This window comes from Corylus avellana, chromosome 3 (assembly GCF_965113065.1).
Source record: "Corylus avellana chromosome 3, dhCorAvel1.hap1.2, whole genome shotgun sequence".
In the NCBI taxonomy this organism is placed as follows: domain Eukaryota; kingdom Viridiplantae; phylum Streptophyta; class Magnoliopsida; order Fagales; family Betulaceae; genus Corylus; species Corylus avellana.
This window is the reverse complement of record NC_142492.1, coordinates 6,161,020-6,182,134: the sequence shown is the minus strand read 5'-3', so window position 1 is coordinate 6,182,134 and position 21,115 is coordinate 6,161,020. Positions and strand designations below refer to the sequence as shown.

Sequence of the window (21,115 nt, the reverse complement as noted above, 5' to 3'; positions counted from 1 at the left end):
TGGAAAGAACCAGATCTACAAACCACAACCAAACTTGGCTCCAAATGACCAATGGTGAAGGATCGACGGCGGAGCAAGGCGTGGAGGTTGGGAGAGGGAGCAGCTAAAGGTGTTTTTGGAGAAAAAACAAAAAAGAACGATAAGAGGAGAACAAACAGAGGAGGGGAAGGGGAGGAAGGGAGGAGGAAAGGAAAGAACGTACACCATTCCTCCTCCCTTGGCGAAGCCACCAGAGGTGGCAGAGAACCTCACTAGGAGGTTGTTAGCCTTACTCTTAGAGAGTAGGTAGAGAGTCTCTTTCTAGAAGAGAGAGATTTTGGCTACATCATTCCGTTTTTCTTTTATGCCTAATACTATTCTTTCTACTTTTGGTGGAATTAATATCATTATGCCCAAAAATAGTTTTTTTTTTTTTTTTTTTTTAATTGCTTCATGTATTCTAAACGATATCTCGCAACATTTCATTGTTGAAGAAAGCATAGGTTATCTCCATTAATCTGACAGTACTAACTCTGGTCCTTATTGAATATTATTTAGCTTCTTTTTGTAGTGACATAAATACATAATGATATTATCTCTACATTCAGAAGTACTTATGGAGAGTTGCATATCAGGGAACAAAAGATGAGCTTGCCATAATACAAAACCCTTGACGAGAAGAGAATTGAGGATATTAATTAGGAGTATTTTAGTTGGCGGGTAAAAGGAATAAATATCCTTTTAAACTATTTGTCTGGAGAATGGGCAGCCATGAGTACTAGCGCCTGAGCTTTTATTAGCTTCGTGGTCGATGTGGGACTCAGAGATGGGTGGTCCCTTTAGAAGGCCTCCAAATAGCTCAGCCGGATCGTAGTAGAGCTCCACCTCTTCTGCCCTCAGAGATTCGTCAACCTACCAAGGGATGCATATAGTCAAGAGCGCATGATTTTTGTTCAAGACTTGCAAGCAACCAAGTTATTATAATATAAATTAATTCATTATAACAACTTTTTGTAAACTCTTAAAACATAAAATTTCAAAATGTGAATATATTATAATTACCTTGAGAGTAGCCAATCCAGAAAATTGAACCATCTCTCCGGTGGGAGCATGTCCTTTAAAGGGTCCCTCAGAGAAACCCCAGTGCCTGAACTTGAAAACAATTTCAGGAGGTCCAGTGTAAACAGCAAGCACTTCCCATGCAAACCCACGAGGAAAAGTCGATCGAAAAGCTTTATGAGATGATTCAAATGTCTCTTCTTCTGGTTTGTAGTACTGGAACTCCTTTGGCAGAGAGTTCTTCAATAAGGCATTGTAGGTCCCAAGCCTAAGAATTTCTTCCCCAGTTAATCCCTCTCTTCCTGTCCCACAATTCATGTATTAGTTTTAACGTCACAGCCGGTGGCATGCACACATGTACATGCAAAAAAGAAAGAGTCTTACCCTTTTAATTAAATAAGTTAGGTTAAAGTTGACATATATAGTTTTTTATCCAAATTTTGACATAATTGAAACCCGACAGACGAACACAAATAACCACCCCTAAATCAAGGAAAATCAATTATGTTACATATGAAAGATATGGCATATATATATAATTCATGCAGATACTTTTGTCATAAAATGACATGGTTGAAATTGCACAAGAAGTTTGCATCCTTCCATCACATGTATAGAGTTGTTTCCTCATCTATGGAAGATTTATACACCTTTAAAACACTACAAAAAATAGGCTCATTAGCACGACAAAATGTCGCCGCTAAAAGCGCTATAGTCACCGCTATTGATAAATAGTGGCGACGAGTCAATGCTAAAGTGGTGGACGTTAAAAGTCTGACGCTAATGATCATTAGAGGCGCCTTTTGTTTGTCACAAACAAAGGGTCGCCTTGATGAAATAGATAAAGGATTAGAAGAACTCAATCGAGGAGGTTAATTTTGATTTAAAAGTACTGATGGATGTTTATTACCATTAATGAAGAGCTTGAACTTGTCAGGGTTAATGGTCTTGCAATCCTTCAAGCGGGTCTTGTGTGAGAACTCCATGTCCCATGACTTCAAAGCATTTTGTACTGTTTCTTCCAGTGACCCTTTTGGCCATTCCTGCAAATTGCGAGCAACAATCAATAGAGGGAGATGAGAAAGGACGAGGATTGAAGGCCATCCATCCATCCACGTGTACCTTAGTCCTGCCTTCTTCAAATAGCTTGTCGACCTCATCAAATGCAGGAGGGCCTCCATGTCTCCACTCAGTACTCTTCTCTTCTTCACCATATAAGAAAGACCTATACTTATTTCCCATTATTTTAGCTGCTGCGGCTTCTTCGGCAGCCATGTCAAGTAATCAGATTTCTCTTTGTAATAACAAAGGAAATTGAAGAGGTTTTATAGAAGAAGGTGGCTTGTTAATATTAATCAATTCTCAAAGTCCCTTCTTTGAATAGTCACTACATACATAGCAAAGCCATCATTCATAGTAACCTACACAAATTTTTTTCAAACTGACTTTTAGGAAATTTCTTATAAATCAGTTTCTAAAAGTGAACGTACATATAAAACCTATATTTTTTTAATAGCATGTGCTTCTCAGATGTCTTAAATCTTTCTCGATTAATAGCTTAAATGAAAAATGTCACTTTTAGATGTAGGAAGCTCTTACAAGTTTACAACCCAACCTCTAAAAGCGACATGTATTCTTTAAGCTATTAAAAAGACATGTGTTTATCATATATTAGCATCTCCAGCAATACTAGTTAAAGTACCTAGTGAAAAAGTGTAAATTTTTATTTTAGCTACTACTTTTTCTATATACAGTCTAATAAACTTTCCATTATACTTTCTTTTCTATTTAAATATTTTCTTTCAAAGGGAGAGAAGAGAAGGAGAAAGATGAGAGAGGAGGAAGAAAAAAAGAATTAAAAAATCTTGATTGAATTTGGAAAAAGGATTATAGGAGAGGATTTTTCCATTCTTGATTCGAAAGAAAGAGAGAATAGAGAATCCTAATTAAAGAAAAACAACAAAAAATCCAAAAAGGAGTGGGCTACCCAATAATAGACTCAAATCGAAAATAACAGTGCAAAAATACAAACGGTAGAAAATGAGACAAAAAAGTGACTCGATTTTCTTAATATGGCCGTATAAAGCGTTACAGAAGTAAAAAGAGCACAGATTAAAACAAACTCATCTAAACTCCCCACTTGAAAACAACAACCACAGAAAGCTGAAGTGGTAGAAGCATTCTTACTGGTTAAATCAGGTACTGTGGAAGGGAGAAACACCAACTCAAATCCAGATACAAAAGTCTACGCTAAAATACCAAACCACTTCAATTATATATTGTGCTCTTGAAGCTTCAGTAATTCAAACTTCCAAGTCAAAAGTTAAAAGCTAAAACAGTAAACGCTAAACATTATCTGCAGACTTGAATCCTTCAATTATCTTGGCCCTTCATTAACAGAATAACAGATGGGGGAGAAAGAAAATGTTGGTGCTCACCACACAACACTAGACTAAGGTGGGGACCATGGACAAGAAAAATAAGATGCGTACGTGGCAGAGGAGAGGAGAAATCCTGCAATATACTTTCAAAAGAAAGTATAAATCCTGCAATATACTTCCCAACCACCCCCGGCCCTCCCTCTTTTGACACATCCATTAAACATATGAAATTACATTGTATTTATTAGTAGTTTGACCCTTGATCTCCATTAAAAGCTTGGCTCCTATAATCCTATCCATTAAAAGCTTAGCCCCTAAAAGACTTGACCAATTGGCCCTATAAGGCACCGACGAAACTCTTAATTTTGAAACCTTTTATTTGCAAGTTGCAACTCAGAAGCGACAAGACCTCTTATTTCCAAAAAAAAAAAAAATCGTTCGGTGCATGTAGTTACCACTTAGGTTGATAATTCTCTTACCAAAACTTTAATTATTACATCTATCAATTATTTGACTATTCCTAGTCAAGATTGTACTAATTCAAGCACAAGGGTTTGATTCTTAGGAGAATGGTTTGGCAAATTTAAACTTTACAATCTTCTGAAGAGAATCTTGACTATATTTTGAATGCCAAGAACTGGACCTAATTCGCATGCTAACCTATGAATCTCTATATCTTTGCATTAAAAATAGTCTGAAATAAGCACAAAAGAGACTACCAAGGAGATAAAATCCACCAAAATAGCTTGTTAGCACACAGTTGAACCAACTGAAGTTACATGCATGGAAAGCTAATAAAATCATCCCTTCAAATAACTAAACAGGTAAGACACTATTCATGAGTTCATCATTGTTCTGTGTTACCACAAAAATTTCCTACAAGAGCCACACGGATAGATAGCTTCATCTTCTCCTACTCTCTTTTAGGCCAAACAACATCCAGAAGATATTGATTCAAACGCTGGCCAAAGATCTTCGTGGAGAATGACTCTGTAACATGCCGCCGGGCCTCTTCACCCATTCTCTTTGCCGTCTGGGGGTCCTGAGTAAGTTTAGCCATAGCTAGAGAGAATTGCCGCGGAGTAGGATCACAAAGAAATCCTGTCTGCCCATCCTTGATTGTCTCTACAGGACCCCCACTGTTGCATGCAATAACAGGTTTATGAGCTGCCATTGCCTCCAGAGGAACAATCCCAAAGTGTTCATCCTACAAAAAATGAACATTCACATAAATTACGCTCTTTCCTTTAACATATCCAATCAATTTCATCAGAATACCAGGTGCCATCACACCTTTGGCGTATAAATTACGCAAAGGCATTGGGAGAGAAGTGCATTTCTTTCTGCTGTTGAGCATGATGTAACGAAATTAACCCGATGAGATACTCCTTCCCTTTCTGCTAAGCTTTTAAGCTCATCCAAGTATTCAACATTCTCTCTCAGCCGTTTATCATATCCACCTGCAATAATAAATATTGATGATACCCCCCACTAATGCAAAAGACAATCCAACTTCTGCCTTGCAAATTGACAACTATGGGAGCTTCACATGTCTGGAGCATATTATGAATTTCTAATGTGGAATAGATGGTTTGGAAGCTAAGGAAAACAGCCTTGTATGCTTTGCTAACCAAATCCCATGAGCTCTGTTCAACAAAACAATTAAGTTACATTAAATATTGTTTTTTAATTTTTCATTACCAGTCATTAACATCACTCCCGTAGTTCATTCTATATAAAAATTCCATAAAAATATTTGCAATGACTATTTCAAGGGATGGATGTATGCCTTCTTTTCCCATGTAAGTAGCAAATTTATTTCATCACATCCAAAAACCCCTTGCATAAAAGCCCATCCCTATATCATGTCTGGCTAAATAGGAGGATCTACAAACAAACAAAGCAACTTCTCTGGTATTGAGTATTCTAGCAAGAGATTTGCTTATTGAGTGAACTGCCCATTATGTCAAATGACCAACTCATAAGGCCAGCTAAATTGTATCTTATTATTGATGCCATAAATTGCCAATCATGCTTTAATACAAGTATGAACATTTTCGGTAAGAAATTTAAAGCATGCATCACCAGACAAATTATGAGAAGAAAAATATTGCTCCACTCATATCTTAATGATCTTAATGCATTTCAGACGGTCAAAATTTCTCGGTTGTTAAATTACAGAAAGGCAAGGCTCTCGATGACAAGTTACACAGAGAGTTCAATCGCAAAACTGAGGATTACTCCAGCTAATCATATTAAGAAAAATAGTGTTGCAAACTTAATTGCAAGACAAGGTATCACTTCTAAGTGGTCGCCACTACACAATTATTCTTTGTTGAAGACCACAATGCGTTCTGAGCAAACAGAAGGTGGAGATGAATAACCCGTACCCCAAAAGCAATTACTTACCCAAAAGTAGGTACAACATATCTCACCTGTCAATGATAGTGAGAAGTCAAAAAAATCAGTTGAGACTTGCCTGCAATGGTCAAGGAAGCGCCATCCAAGTTATCATTTTGGAAGACATCTCCTCCAAGGGTGTGAAGCATAGCAAAGGCTGAAATTGCTAAATCTATATTCTTTTTTCTTTCAAATCGGTTGATGGAGAGAAAATTCAACCTAGACAAAGAAAAATATGCAACTAAGAATCAGACTCTAAGCTTATACTGGAAAAAGAAAACATAGTTAAAGAAATGTCAACAGATATTCTACACCTAGAACTAGAAGATACCAAGAGATATACAAACATGTTGGTTACTTATTTGAATGGGGTTCATCAAACTGATTGACATTAACAGCTGGATGAAGAACAGCTGGTTGAATTCCTCGAGCATGAAGATGCTTGAATGTGTTTGCAAAAGTAGATGCGGTAAATCTGCTATTAACAAGTATCATATCTGCCATTCCTGCAGGCCCCAAAGCAAATTAATAAGAAATGGTTGAATTACATGGCATAAGCATACATTAAAGACATAAGGAGAATTTACACGAGTAGCAGAAGTCAAGATAAGGAATCAAACCAGTGGTTATTTCTTCTATGATGTCAATTGGTTTCCTATATATCCTCCTTAGAAGAGTAGTGTGTTGAGCCAGTAACAGATCTGGAAAATGACAATAGAATACAACCTGGCAAAAGGTGTAGTGCATGAACCAACTGCAATACCAGGACATCCAAATAACAATTTATACGAAAGAGGTATTGATACCTTCATTGACTTTTTAAGTTTCAGTAAGGGAATGACAACAGAGACCTGATCGGCTAGAACAACATCAAATGTTGGCCACATGAACAGCACACAAAGAGCAACAAAAATGCACCGCAGATATGCACATATAGCATGAAAACGGTAGAAAATATGTCGAGGCAGGAAGCTGCCATATACCGTAACTAGAAAGGTACCTGGGCAACCAATTGACATATGATAAGGCATATCAGAACAGCAGTGTAGATTAACATGCTACATCATGGAACACTAAATTCCATATATTGGCATTGTAACTATCCAATCTTGTCATCAAGAAAGTATTGTCATTCTCATATAATTTTTCTGTTAGATATTTAAGTCAAGGCGCTTTCAAAAATTTATACACGTCTCATAAACACATGCACTCACCCATATCTACATACATATATAAATACATAGGTCGTGTTCGGCATGCCGTATGTAGAGGGGTGGATAGGATAAAATTATTTATATCCGTCGTTTGGAACAACCATTGGATTGGAGATAATAAGTCCTTTGGATTTTTCAGTTCTCCAAATGGCAAATATGATTATACTATGGGGGGAGGTGGTATTATTATATACAGCTAGGAAGGAGAACATGCAGTTTGCCTAGAAATTATGATGGGTTACCTAGAGGTCACCCCTGACAATCTCAAGATTGCTGCCGGCTGCTCAAGATCGCCACAGTAGCCAACTGGCTCAAGCTTACCACCAAGTGCCAAGTACTGACAACCAGATTCCACTACTTTTGTTTTTTGGGTCAAAAAAGAAAAAGAAAAAGAAAAGTCCCTTTTTCACGGCTGATAACTCAAGCTTATACACCAATTTTTTCTTGTCTTTTTTTTTTTTTTTAATTAAATTCAATCCTCCAGGTGTGTTCCAAGCACAGGATGTATCCAATCCAATTGAGCATTTAATGCACTGTGTGCAAAACATGGAGATACATACACAAATAAAAACATTCATACATCCTTCTCCCTTTCATAAAATTTTCAATTAAAAGAAATGGTATCTATACATTGTATTATCACATATGTGCCTAAGTTCAGCTTTCAAAAGAACCTCTTCAACCTAGCTCACTGCAACTTGTAACTGAGTTGCATATACTTCTAAACGAAAAGTCTGAAACAGAACACCCAACATAAATCTGACTAAATACAATGGGTGGAAAACATTCTGGTTGTCGTTTCAATTTAAATTAATAGACAAATTAATTGGTTTGTAACAATCCTCTAACTACCATCATAAATTAAAGAGATAGCCATAAAGTTATGAAATGATTTACCAATGACATCTGAAACATTTTAGTCTTCCTATTCATATGTCTAACCAAATATTCATCCTCAACTGACACTTAGGATATCTACTTTTAACCAAACAGTACCTATGGAAATCTTATTTAAATGCACCACATGCACCAGATTTGAAACCAATAAAAGAATCGAAAACAAAGAAAGACAACAAACTCAAAAACCAAAAAGTTCTAGAAATTCCACCAGGCCCCAACCTTAGCAGAATAGCCCCTAAAATTTAAGAAATAAAAATAACTTAAGAAAAGATACCTCACCAGCAAGAGTTTCCTCAAAACATCGAGTTCTATCATGGTGTGCTGTGAAAATATGAACATTGTGCCCATGGGATGCAAGTTCGACGGCTGCATCAACAATTAATCTTTCAGCTCCACCTATGGATCATGTAAAGGTACCCACATGATATGTCAATAAAAAAAGGTGGTTGCAACTAGAACTGAAACAGACTAGAACATCTTCAAGAATGCATAGAGTAGGATTGCAACAATATTTTTTATAAGTAAAAGAACTTCATTAAAAACGCAAAGGTACACCAAATACACAAGAAGTATACAAGAAAAACACCTAACCAGAAAAGGAAAGTATAAAAAAATGAAAAAAGTAATAAAAACTACAAAATATGAAAACACTCATAGGCAACCATCCATTGGTATAGGGTTTTGAAAGAGAAAGAATATTAAGAAAAAAAGGAAAGCTAGGAATATTTAAGTCTGAAAATTTTGAATCTTAATTATCTTTTTTCAAATTTTAGAAGACAACATTTGCTAGGGTTGATTTTGTATGAAGTATGAACAACAAATCCCAACATCACAATTGCTAATATTTCGGAAAAGATGATAAAAAAAAGTAAAATCGCATCCATTGACAATTCAAACACAAAAAACTGGTCGCTCTCATTCTATGATATCAAAGAAAGCTAAATAAAAAAATAAAAAAAAATGGCAAAGGAACGTATTGCACAAGAACAACAATCTCCAAAACCAATACCACCTCCAAACTCAACACCACCATCACCCACCAACCCCACTGACTACACGGCATGGATAATGTCTATTTTCTCCCATATCCTCCACACTGCTGATTTCATTTCACCACAAAAACATTGACCCAAAGATTTACTAATTGTCGGGTCCTGAAACCTTGATATTATATTTGATTTCATTCTATTTTCCAAAAGCCTTGCGCAAAAACTGTTTCCTTATTTCTAGAACTAAAACAAGTGTAATTGCCAAGCCCCACTACAGAGCATGTTTCCAAAATCAAAAATCACAGAAATGCTTCTTAGACTCAAACCACTACCCTCATGTTATGTTATGACCAAAAGTCTACTCGCCAAAGTCTTGGCATTTCAATTCAAATGATTTAAATGACTCAAGAAAAATGAAAATTGCCTAGATATTTAAAAATTAGAACCTGAATTTGGCTACAGACAAATAACCCAGTTCAAAAACTAGTAAGCTTTGCTGGTTTGATCGAAACTAAAGCGAACAAAGATCACATTTCCATAAGAATTTGCCAAGATATACATAGTGCCACTTAAATAAGAGTAGTATTGGCATTGCTTTTAGGATTTTGTAGAGCATTAAAAAATAATAATAATGAAGTTAAACTGAATCACCCAAACTGCTAAATGTGTTCTTCACAAATTCAGATTCTTGGACATGTAAAGAGTCAATTTATGGGTCAACCATAGAAATCACTCGGATTTTTCTCAAAAGAGAGAGAGAGAGAGAGGAGAATGGCAAAATTACCTATACCAAGATCTGGATGGATGATGGCGATGTTCAGTTTGGAGTTCCCTTCCTTTTTCTCCATATCGCTTGTGGATTGAGACCCTGCTCAGGCAAATGCAAAATAACGCTCACGAATCAAGCTTTATATGTTGGGTTATTAGAACGAGCTTGAAACCCGGCAATGCACGGGTTTGTTTTTAAAAATGATAGGAATGAAAAAATAATAATAATAATTAGTGGATGCATAAATGACAATAAGAAAAAATAAATAAATAAATAAATAAAAAGGTTTCAAGTAGTAAGCAGCATTAAAAAAAAAAGAACGTCAAAGTAAGTAGGGAAAAAATTTAGCACTGGAATTACGTCCAGTAGAACCATATACCAAAATTCTATTCAAAAAAAGAGAAATGAATTAAATTTAAAAAATTAAAGAAACTGAAAGTTGGGAATGATTATAGATTAAAAATATAAGATTTCTGAATTTATAAATAATAATAATGAAAAGTTTCTTACTAATAGAACCTTTCCCAAAACGGCTTTTGTCGGTGTGATTTCACTTTCAATTTTTTTCTGCAACATGATTAAAGAAAAAGAAATTAATATTACCTTCATAAATCAAAGCAACGTAGAAGAAAAATAACCGCTCGAGAAATCAATTCCTATTCTCTCCTACGTATACAAGCCTCAGGATCAAATAAGAAATTAAAATGATCAACATCCAACCACCTCTTAATACTAATTTAGATATTAATTATATCAACAAAAACAGATTCGCTTTGATAGCCTAATTCATCTGCGTGCTCTGTCAACCAAACTTCATCGACAAACACCATTAATAACCCCAAGAGTTGTTCCACAATATCACGTAACTTTGACGCAATAAATATAACAGAGAGAGACAAATAAAACCTGTGCGTTTCGTCGTCAGTGAGAGAGAGGGAAGATGGATTTTGACACTGGGTTGGGGTTTTGAAACTTGGGGATTTTAACGGTGGGTGGCTCGTCGCCGGAGATGTAGGTCGCTCGTCTTCAGCGATGCTTGCGTTTGTGGTCTCCGGTGGCCGGCCGCCGGTGAAGGGAGAGGGAAGAGGAAAGAGCGATTTGTCTGAAAATGTTGGAAGAGACTGTTTTTAACCTGGGAAGAGTCACGACTAAATGAATGGGGTTCGGTGACAGAAATGCTTTTATATATATATATATATACCCCTAACATTTTCTCTTGAAAAAATGTTTCCGAAAGTATGAATGTATTGGACCATTGGTTAAAGTACTCAAAAATCTTTTATTTTAGGAAAAATTACACTTTACGCTCTAAAGTTTTTGGCGATTTCAATTTGACCTCTAATATTTTAATTTTTGCAATGCACCCCCAAACTTTCAAATTTTTTTCAATTCGACCAATTTTATCCCAAAATTCTCATATTGCCTCTAATTTTTTATTTATTTTTATAAAAATAATAATAATGAAAAAATTTGGGGTGCAAAAATGGCAAAAAAATAAAAAAAAAAATTATAGGCAATATGAAAAATTTGGGATAAAATTAGTCAAATTGCAAAACGAGCTTAACCATTTAGCTAAACGAGTTGAAATCTCCAACCTGGACACGACACACCAAAATTAGCAAGTTACTATATCAACCCATAGACAAAATCAAAGCAAGAGAGATATCGAAAACGGAGTGAGAGGGAGAGGGAGAACGAGATGCGAGCTGAGAGAGGGATGCGGTGGCGGCACAAAAAAGAGGCAAGGCTAGCGAGTGGCGGCATGTTAGGGTTTAATTTGAGGAGTTGAGGAGTTAAACCTAAGAGATGGAATTAGGGTGAGAAGAAAGGAAGAAAACGGACTTAGGGTCTGTTTGGGATTGAGGTTTCAATAAGAGCAATTTTAAAAATTGCGTTTTTGAAATCGCAACATTTTAAAACCGTAAAAGTATTTGGTAAAACGTGTTAAATTTTATTTTATTTTTATCAAATATTTGTTATGTGACATCATGATTTTAGTTTAAATTCGCACTTTTTCAAATAAGCACTGCCTAACTTGCTTATAGAAATTGCATATTTTTTTCTTATATGCCAGGTGTTCTTTTAGTATTTTCCTGGTGTCCTTCCAACTGTAATGTGACTTTTAAAGCACTAATAGATTACAAATCAATGATGATAATCTCAAATTTAACGATAATCTTAAAAGCCACATCACAATTGGGAGGACATCAGGAGAACACTAGAAGAACACCTAGCATTTCCCTTTAGATTAAATGTTTTTTAAACCGCAATGCCAAACACCTTACATTTTGAGATATATTTAAAAAACGCATATTATTCTTATAAAATCACAATCTCAAACGCACTCTTAAGGAGACGACTAGGCACATTGGTTTGCAAAAGGGAAAGGTAGGAACATTCTCAATGAAGTGAAAATAGATCTGCAGACTCACCCAAAAAAAAAATAAAAAATAAAAAATTGAAGCTTATTCAATAAAGTTGGACACGTAGAGCACATTGCATGGGGGTAAAATAAGCTGGCAAGCATTATTGATATGAAAAATGCTAGGGGTCGATAAGTTTTTCATATTTGGCCCATATTTCATTATAATCAATCATTAGATTTGTGGGGTCTACTATTGACTTATGTGGAATCTATATAAGTCTACAAATGTAAAGGAATATGGTCAAATATAGATCTGGATCCACCGAAATTCTTAGGAGAATTTCAGTTTCTGAAATTTCAGATATAAGTCGTCTATTTTTTATCCAAGGGTCATTATTCTGCCACGTGTTCCACTACTAATAAAATAATAAATATTTATTTTATTATTTTATTAGTAGTGGAACATATGGCAAAACAATGACCATTTGATAGAAAATAGAGGGTTTGAATTTAAAATTCCAGAAACTGGAATTCCTATAGGAATTTCAGTAGATCCTCATTCATTAACATATAGAGAATTTATTGATTCCTAGCATTTATCTATTGATAGAGGTATGATACAACTCTTAACTTTTTTGCTACTTCCCCCAACCACCTCCCCCCCCCCTCCCCTCCCTCTTTTTTCTTTTTTTTTTAAAAAAAAAATTAAAAGAAAAACAAAATACAAAATAAAAAAAAATTTCCCTTATTGATAGAGGTATAATACAACCCCAACTTTTTTGCCTAACTTAGGCACAACTTTTACCCTTTTTTTTTTTTTTTTTTTTTAAAAAAAAGCTTAATAGCTGTATCAAGGACCTCAAGGTACAAAACGTGCAATTGTGAAAGTAAAACACGCACAATATGCGTGCTTGAAGATTGAAGTGAACTTAGGTTTAGGTTTTTTTTTTTTAAAAACGGGTGTGGCAGGTCACCCGTTGGTCAAGAAGGTTGACCCGCTGGTCAAGAAGGTTGACCCGCTAGAAACAAAAATAAATGGGCTATAAATGGGTTTGACCCATTTATAACACAAACCTATTTAAGGTAAACCCAAACCAGTTAACTGCCTTGCTCAACCTATTTTTATCCAATTTATCCTTTTTGTGCTGAGGTCTTACAGAAAATTGACCGCGTGGAATACAAAGGTAAATGGCTGTTTGGTAAAGTTTTGACAAGTATATAATTTTAATTTTATCTTATTTATGTTATTAATTTGACCAAAAAAAAAAAAATAGTGGGCGGAAGTGTTAAATTAGAATTGATCCACTGCTTTAATATTAAAAGTGTGAGAATTTTCCAAAGAGTATAAAAATATATTTTAAAAGGTATTTTATTTATTTTTTGTTTTGCTGCTTGAAAAGTGTTTCGTCTGGAAATTTTTTTTTGTTTGTTTGTTTGTTTTGTTTTGTTTTATTTTGTTTTTTTTTTTTTTTTAAGTATTTTTGTGATTAAAAAGATAAAAAGAGTTTACAAACACCTTTACTAAAGAAATATTTTCTTGAAATATTAATTGCATTTTTAATGACTTATCTGATTTTGTCTAAAACCCATCCAATCCCATTGCACCAACACTAACAGGCGTTCGAGTTCGAGACCTACCCTTTTTCCAAGGCGAGCTGAGAAGCACTTAAAGCACCTCCACAAAGCGATGACGGGAGAAGAGGCCGCGGGACCTGCGGGCCCGAAGCTCCTCCGTCTGCTATATTTCGCCGGCGCTGGATGTAATTTCCCATTTCCTTTTTTATGATATTTGCTGTTTATGCAATTATTATTGTGGGCTGATTATAACACCGAACCACCCGTAAATTTCTCTGTGTTCTTTCTCTCTTGCTTCCACTCGCATCTTCATTACTTCAACAATTATGATTTCAAACTTGATCTTTGTTTGGAATTTCAATTTGTGATTCAGTCATTTGCACGGCTGCAATTAACAAGTGGCGGGAGCTGGAGCGCAAGGCAATGTTGCAGAAACAGCAGGGGAACCAATTGCCTGAAAATTCAGCAAACGCGGTGCAAAAGGCCGTCGATTAGTCGTATGTTTCTTTATTTTTCTGTTTTTTTTTTTTTTTTTTTTTTCTGTTTTTTTAGGTTTTTGGGTTGGGGTTTCAGAAGTTAATCACAATTTCAAAGTACATCTTTCGCCATTAGATTTTAATCAGAAGATGGTGATGAAGAAGATGAAAAGCTGAGACAATTGTCATGGATTTGGGGATTTTTATTGTCGTATTTTTTTTATTTATTTTTTTCGTTTTAGAATAAAAAGAAGAAAAATTTAATTATGAGGTTGTAAATTTGTTTATCTTTTTGATCTCTGGCATCTTCGTCCTTTCCATTTATTGACTACTTTACTCTGCACATTCGAGGATGGGTGTCCATGCAATCTTATTTTATACACACATACGCCTGTGCACACAAATACACTGAGGAAAAGCAAAACTCAAACACCACCATTCAGTCATCAAAGCAATGAAGCATGAAAGCAAAGTCAAATTGCTTCAGTGACAAGTCTTATATGGTTTGGAGGGTCAAGTAATTAGGAATCTAGGGTTAGAAACGAGTTTTTAACTTGGTTTGGTTAGTTTTGTAATTAGGGGAAGATCTGTAATTTTCTGAAACTCCTACAATTTAATTGTATTTTTGATAATTGAGTCGAGTCTTGAATTTTCAAAGAGCTTCTTAGTATCCCATGTTTTTTTAGAACATCAAATTGCATATTTGATTACACTGGCCACAAACTTTCATCGCTTGAACAATGATGTTTTACTCAGAAGATTTGGAGGTTATGAGGAATGATGTTGCTTGGACTCATGAAAATGTTCAAAAATATTAATTATGGTGTTCAAACTATGAATATATGTTTCATAGAGATAAAAACAATGATAAAATTTTTTTTTGGAAATGTCTTGTTGGTGATAATGTCAATGAAGATTTAAAGCGAAAATTGGTTCTGCTTGTTCAACCAAAATAGGGGTCTTGGAGAATATTGTTGAAGCTTCACAAGAGCAAGTGTCTGATGTTGAAGTTAAGGGTGACAAGGGTGAGTAAGAAAACTTTGATGCCATAGATAAATGTTGGTGAGACTATAAGGGATGCATGACAAAAACAATATGGAGTACAAAAGAACAAGATAAGGACATTGAATATGAACAAGTCAAGAGCAAGGATAACAGTAAGGTTTATATTACCACTATAGTTCAATCAAAGAAGGATTTCGAGTTGATAACTCTTCCTGCCATTGATCTTGTGATAATTCATATATAACTTACTGATATGGTGGGTTAATGAAGACTCATTGCTATCAACCTTTTTTTCTTCCAAATGCAAAAGGAACATCGGTGTAAGGTTTAAGTTCAAGAAGTCCTTGTGGTCGGGTTTTCTCCTAGTAGGAGAGAATGATACAATAATGAGAGAAAGTCCAGTTGCTATAATTTTTAATTTTGGCTTCGTATATTTTTTTCCTATGTGGAGCTCACATACAACATTGGATGAAGGTGAGTCTTATGTAGTTTGGAAGGTTAAGTCATTAGTAATCTATGGTTAAAACAATTTTAATTTGGATTATTATTTCATAATAGTTTTTTTTTTTTTTAATGACAGGTAACTCTAATTTTCTGCAACTTCCATGAATTAAGGGTATTTCGGTAATTGAGTCAAGCCTAGATCTTTCTAGGAGTTTAAGGTCTTAGGTTGATTTTCTTAAGTCCAAGGGTACTCTTTTATTAGGTCTTTTGTTTATGAGTAAAATAAGTAGTCCTAGTCCTAGTGGGTTAAGTAAGAGTCAACGTTATGTTGATATTGTTTCATGTACTCAAAGAGTTCAGACTTGATTAAGGAAATAGTAAGTGATTTGAGTTTTGAGGCAAGAGTGTCTAGAGTGTTCTCTTTCTGTGTCTTCTTCTTCTCTGGTGCACTGTTATTTTTCACAACCCCTAAACAGCAACAAAATTCTCTCTCTATACTTCCTTCTTTACAATCCCAACCCAAAAACATACCTTTTATAAAACTTGAAACCCTAAAACCATCAAGCCTTTAGCCACCTGATTGCCTTCTAATCCAGCCTTGAAATCTAACTGCTGCCATTTAATTTCTGTAACCTATCATTCTCTGCTTTAACCGTTTTAAACCCTATCCTAACTCTCTACAAACGTTAAACCCTTTCCCTCACCGTGATAATTCCTAAAACCATAACTTTTGCAATTCTAGAGCTCCCCACAAGCATACAGAATCCATAAATCTCGTACTTCAGTCATACTAACCTATCCATAATTACAGCTGCAGAAAATTCTAATCAGAATTATTTCAAAGCAACTCAATCAACCATACATGTGTTCCTGCGCTGACAACACAGAGTATGCAAATAGCTTGTAGAGATTCTATTCTTGTGCATTATTTGTAGGCTCAATTCTTCTACCAAACAAATAAAATATAAAAATTTAGAGATGGAAAACAGAAATAGCAACAATCGGAATCCAAACCAGTATTTATTTTTCTTATGATCTTTTTAAACGTGTCTTAAATAATAAAATTCAGAAGATGGTGTGATGAAGCCCACGTGGCGCTAACACTGGTGGACCGGGTTCTCCAACATACGTCCGAGTTCAAGACCGTTGAGTACAACCGTGGCGGTGAAGAAATCCTTTTGCAATTAGGAAACACAAAGGCGGCCAGGAAATCCTTAAGCAATTAGGAAACGCCCAATCTTTGTATAAATCCTTGAGAAAGCATTCACTCCTCCTCAAACCCCCTCATATTCGTATAATCTTATTGTTGATTCCAATTACGTTCCATGGAAACTCAATCACTGGATTCTCTCGAACCAAGTTTGAAGATGGTTTGCGGACACGACCCGCTCTGCCCTCTAGGCGAGGACGCTTACTTCGTTTTAGAGGAGAAGCAGGCCATTGGCGTGGCCGATGGCGTCGGTGGTTGGGCTGCGGATGGTGTGGACGCCGGCAAGTACGCGCGAGAACTCATGGTTAACGCTTCTGTGGTGGTCCATCAGCAGCCCGATCGAGTTGCGGATCTGAAAATTGTTTTAAACGAAGCTTTCTTGAACACCAAGGCCAAAGGCTCATCCACAGCCTGCATTGTAATGCTCAGTAACGACAATATCTTGCATTCTATCAATGTGGGTGACAGTGGGTTTCTGATTTTCAGGGCCAATAGGCTTGCGTATCAATCGCCCGTACAACAACATTACTTCAATTGTCCGTATCAGTTGGGAAACAGCAAGGGATATGATCGGCCATGTTCTGCTACAGAGGGAAGAGAACCGGTTTTCCCAGGGGACATCATAGTTGTTGGCACCGATGGGCTTTTAGACAATGTGTTTCCGGCAGAGATCGAGGATGTTCTAAAGCGGGAAACTTTAGAAGGCGTGAACCCAATGGAGTTGGCTGTGATTATTACAAAGTTGGCAAGGAATAACTCGCAAAAGCGTTTAGAGCTCAGTCGTCAGGGAATGGGTACTCGAACTACACGGGGAAAGCCAGATGACATTATGGTTGTCGTTGCGTACGTTGTACGACAAAATAAAAATAGATTAAACTCAGAAGTTGAGGAATGAGGATGTCTTTTGCGTTGTTTGTTTTTCTGCATAGGTTTTCTAGTGTACTAAATTTTGAAGATTGTTACATTCATGTGTTAACAGTGTTAGTGATCATTTTGTTTAGCAAATGCAATTTTTTCAGCAGGACAAATGAAATAACAAAATACAGCTTTCAATTCTATATATACAGATTTTCAACGTGCCCTCGTCTTTCAAACCATTCTGCAAATCAAAACAATAAAAAGATGAATATCACATGGCTAGACCCATCACAATTCTACAGATTCTTTATCAATTGCATCACCATTCACATAGACTACAGAAGCTGGATTTTCACTACCACCACTATTTATACCATTGGACTGTCCTCTGAGGGTACAAAATGCTTTTGTACTGTACTTTTGATGTGGTATTACCATGGCTATGTGGTTGGATTTTTTAGATTTCCTTGGAAGTATATCTTTATTTTACAGTTTGTAAGCATGGATATATGTTACCACATAGATTCTATGGCACTTTCCTCTGTATATTAGACATCAATTCAAAGTATAATGAAAATATTCTTTGAACTCCTCTTCAATTGCGTATTGGGCTATTTATGAAAGATGAATTGTTCCGAAACTCTAGTATTAATACTCCTCTCCAATTGCGTATTGGGCTAATAGTTTTTGCTTTTTGGATCCGGCTGAGGTGCGGTAGTTAAAAAAACTACTGCACCATACTGTTAAATCTCCCAACGGCTGGGATTAAACCAAACCAAAAAAAAAAAAAAAAAAACAAAACAAAGGCTGCGATTTCACGGAACCCATTCCATTCTCTCACGCTTCTTCTTCCTTTCTCTTCTTGTTTCTGTTTATTCTGAGAATTAATCAAGACAATTTCTTACCAAATTGAGTATTTTCACGGAATTTCTCTAACCTTCTTCTCCCTCTTCTCCTCAAAACCCATCTTTCTCTCTTAAACCTCTTCCATTCTCTCTCGATCTCTATCCGTGTGGGTTGGTGTTCTTGCAATTCATGATGAAGAGCATGTTGAATGTGGAGAAGACTGGACCTTAATACTGGGTTCAATTTAAGAACAACACCAACCCTGGCGGTCAATAGAAAAAACCTTAGAAAATTCAAGCCACAACAATAAAACATCAAGCCACAAACTTCTCAAGAAAACCAACACCTTCCTTCCTCCCAAACCAAAAGAAAAAAACCAATTAAACTCCCATATTTATCGTCCTAGGCATAAAAAATAACCAAATAAAAACAAGAAAGAGAAAGGAAGAAGAAGAAGAATGGGTTTAGAGAGAGAAAGGAAGAAGGAGAAGAACCGTGAGAGAAGGGAACAGTTTCGTGAAATCGCAGCTTTTGTTTTCTTTTTTCTTTTTTTCTGTTTAATCTCAACCGTTGAGAGATTTAACAGTGAAATCGCAGCCTTTGTTTTATTTATTTATTTTTTTTTTTTTCTGTTTAATCCCAACCGTTGGGAGATTTAACAGCATGGTGCGGTAGATTTTAACTACCACACCTAAGCCGGATTCCTGGTTTTTTAACCCAACCCGCGAATGACTAGTTAGCGTCGACACAAAAGCCGACGCTAGTTTTTTTTTTTTTTTCTTTAGCGTCTAAGATTAACGGCGACTTTTGAAGTCGTCGCCGCTGCTAATGAACCTATAAAGTCGCCGCTAATAATTTGAGCGCTAATGAGCCAAATGCATGGATGTTGCCAAGAGAACGGTCGAGCTAAAACTAATTTTTAAAAAAATATCAAAGTTACTAGCTGATGAAGCATCAGCAACGACATAGAAGTCATCACTGATAACGACAAAATAATTACGATGACAAGTTATTATTTTGTCGAGCGCTTCCTTCACTGGGTCGCTGGGTGGCGCCCCACCACTGCCTTCCACCTCGTCTACACCGAGTCATCTATTCGCTTCGAGTCCCACATCGCCGAGATCCTCCGCGGCCTCAGCACCGGCGACCTCGGTGACCTCTCCCCCACTTAGTTCCGCCGAGTCAGCGAGTTACAATGTGAAACAGTAATTTTTCTTTGGAAAAAGCAAATGTCATATGCACATACAAGAGGTGATGCATGTTTTTATCTGTAATTAATTAATATATTTTATGTGTAATTTACTTCGACTGGTTATTTGTGGACCCAATAATAGGTAAAGGAAGAGAATGCTATAACGGAGGAGCTATCAGAGTGGCAGGATGGTGCGAGTGAGCTCATTGGCGAGTGCGCTGACATCGAGGAGAAAATCGGACGGCTGGTAAGTGTTATAAAAAAGGCTGATGATCTACGGCTGAGAACGGTCCAGAGGGTGCTGGAGTTGCTGACCTCACATCAGGCTGTGGAGTTCTTGATTGCGGCCGCTGAGTTGCAGTTTGGAATCCGCTCGTGGGGGGAAAATCAGGACCGTCTGTGAGATCGATCGCACGGTTGTTAGTTTATGGTAGATGTTAATTTGAGTACGTTTGCTTTGCATTGTAGTAGCAAAAGAGCAACTTGGTTTTTTTTTTTTTTTTTTTTTCTTGTTTCTTTGGTGTCATTCTCCTTCACATTTTTTTTAGTGGGGTTTTGCAACCGACTTAACAAGGAGTATGGGTGGTAGTTTGTATTTGCTTGTCTATATTAACATATGTGCAGTGCATAGGACTATATAAATGAATTTAATTAATTTAATAAGTCAGACTTTTAAATGAAAAGCATTAGTTTTTCTAGTCTTGGAATAATATTTTCACATATTTTAAATCTGAAAATCCTAAAATAAGATTTTCAAAACATAACCTGGGATTTTAATATCCGAAAATCCATATTGAATTTTGCTGTATATATAACAAAGTAAAACATACTACGCAAAAGGTTATTTCAATCATGGGGAATCGTTGGGGATGTTAAAGTACGTAGTTGCTCGCTTCGATCATGAGAGGAGACACGTGTGCTTGGTTTTAAGTGTTCACGTATGGAGTGATGCGGCTAGCATGCATGGCCACACGTGGGCTTTTCCCAAAGGGCACGTGTCGCGGTGAAGGCGGGCCAAGAGAGGTGACAAAAGCTTGCAGACAAAGTGGACCAATAGCCATATGGCGTGTCGTCGTAAAAGAGAGCCAAGAGGGTAGAGAGACTTTTGGCTGGGGGGGGGGGGGGGGTGGGGGGGGAGAATGCGAGCCGATCGAGAGAGACGACAAAAAAGTTGCAGATAAAGTTGAGCAATGGCATTCGTATATGACCAGTAAATTATTCTTTTTTGAGAGAACCAGATATCCATTGTTGCCAACTGTTTTTGCCTTTCAAGCTAAGTTCAGGAGGATGGCTCCGGGGTGGATAATATGATATAAATCATTAAATCAAATCTTGAGGTTAATTTATCTTTTGAAAACCGACTTACATGGGAAGGGTGTCAAAGAATTTATATACACATGATTAAGATTAGACTTAATCCATGTGGAACACTAGGATCGTAACATACCACCAC

General features: G+C 36.3%; 5 protein-coding genes across 10 annotated transcripts; 3 read left to right on the top strand and 2 right to left on the bottom strand.

Moving 5' to 3' along the window:
* Positions 1-617: 617 nt before the first annotated feature.
* Positions 618-2,313, bottom strand: LOC132176298 (pathogen-related protein-like). Its single transcript, XM_059588465.2, has 4 exons — positions 2,161-2,313; positions 1,949-2,081; positions 1,042-1,340; positions 618-891 (listed from the first exon to the last, which is right to left on the bottom strand). Exons 1-4 carry the CDS (start codon positions 2,311-2,313, stop codon positions 721-723), a joined length of 756 nt encoding a protein of 251 aa, XP_059444448.2. The 3' UTR covers positions 618-720.
* Positions 2,314-4,142: 1,829 nt separating this feature from the next.
* On the bottom strand, positions 4,143-10,839 carry LOC132175552 (UDP-Glycosyltransferase superfamily protein). Of its 3 annotated transcripts, none has more exons than XM_059587524.2 (10): positions 10,598-10,839; positions 10,202-10,258; positions 9,707-9,790; positions 8,213-8,329; positions 6,626-6,819; positions 6,440-6,545; positions 6,178-6,325; positions 5,899-6,038; positions 4,713-4,879; positions 4,143-4,626 (listed from the first exon to the last, which is right to left on the bottom strand). In XM_059587524.2, the coding sequence occupies exons 3-10, from the start codon at positions 9,768-9,770 to the stop codon at positions 4,333-4,335; spliced, it is 1,230 nt and encodes a 409-aa protein (XP_059443507.2). In that variant the 5' UTR covers positions 9,771-9,790; positions 10,202-10,258; positions 10,598-10,839; the 3' UTR covers positions 4,143-4,332. The 3 variants fall into 3 exon arrangements, with proteins under 3 accessions (XP_059443507.2, XP_059443508.2, XP_059443509.2); XM_059587525.2 differs by having other exon boundaries at positions 10,211-10,258; XM_059587526.2 differs by lacking the exon at positions 10,202-10,258.
* Positions 10,840-13,656: 2,817 nt separating this feature from the next.
* Positions 13,657-19,896, top strand: LOC148586723 (uncharacterized). 4 transcript variants are annotated; one of them, XM_088514234.1, is made up of 3 exons: positions 13,657-13,816; positions 14,005-14,128; positions 19,805-19,896. In XM_088514234.1, the coding sequence occupies exons 1-2, from the start codon at positions 13,744-13,746 to the stop codon at positions 14,124-14,126; spliced, it is 195 nt and encodes a 64-aa protein (XP_088370360.1). In that variant the 5' UTR covers positions 13,657-13,743; the 3' UTR covers positions 14,127-14,128; positions 19,805-19,896. The 4 variants fall into 4 exon arrangements, with proteins under 4 accessions (XP_088370360.1, XP_088370359.1, XP_088370362.1 ...); XM_088514233.1 differs by lacking the exon at positions 19,805-19,896 and adding an exon at positions 17,253-18,174; XM_088514236.1 differs by lacking the exon at positions 19,805-19,896 and adding an exon at positions 15,064-15,080.
* LOC132174455 (putative protein phosphatase 2C 55) lies at positions 16,882-17,661 on the top strand. Its single transcript, XM_059586109.2, has one exon. It carries the CDS (start codon positions 16,882-16,884, stop codon positions 17,659-17,661), a length of 780 nt encoding a protein of 259 aa, XP_059442092.2.
* Positions 19,472-20,086, top strand: LOC132176505 (transcription factor-like protein). The gene is given in 2 exon segments (XM_059588736.2): positions 19,472-19,675; positions 19,805-20,086. Coding segments are annotated over 2 exon segments (486 nt in total).
* Positions 20,087-21,115: the final 1,029 nt, after the last annotated feature.

Excerpts from the sequence above, each read along its gene's own strand:
- LOC132176298 (XM_059588465.2), bottom strand. The coding sequence starts at position 2,313 with ATGGCTGCCGAAGAAGCCGCAGCAGCTAAAATAATGGGAAATAAGTAT. Across the intron at positions 2,082-2,160 it reads TTGAAGAAGGCAGGACTAAG|GAATGGCCAAAAGGGTCACT; the intron begins GTACACGTGGAT and ends CGCAATTTGCAG. Across the intron at positions 892-1,041 it reads CTGGATTGGCTACTCTCAAG|GTTGACGAATCTCTGAGGGC; the intron begins GTAATTATAATA and ends ATCCCTTGGTAG.
- LOC132175552 (XM_059587524.2), bottom strand. The coding sequence starts at position 9,770 with ATGGAGAAAAAGGAAGGGAACTCCAAACTGAACATCGCCATCATCCAT. Across the intron at positions 8,330-9,706 it reads CCATCCAGATCTTGGTATAG|GTGGAGCTGAAAGATTAATT; the intron begins GTAATTTTGCCA and ends CATGATCCATAG. Across the intron at positions 6,326-6,439 it reads CATAGAAGAAATAACCACTG|GAATGGCAGATATGATACTT; the intron begins GTTTGATTCCTT and ends TGGGGCCTGCAG.
- LOC148586723 (XM_088514234.1), top strand. The coding sequence starts at position 13,744 with ATGACGGGAGAAGAGGCCGCGGGACCTGCGGGCCCGAAGCTCCTCCGT. Across the intron at positions 13,817-14,004 it reads ATATTTCGCCGGCGCTGGAT|TCATTTGCACGGCTGCAATT; the intron begins GTAATTTCCCAT and ends TTTGTGATTCAG.
- LOC132174455 (XM_059586109.2), top strand. The coding sequence starts at position 16,882 with ATGGAAACTCAATCACTGGATTCTCTCGAACCAAGTTTGAAGATGGTT.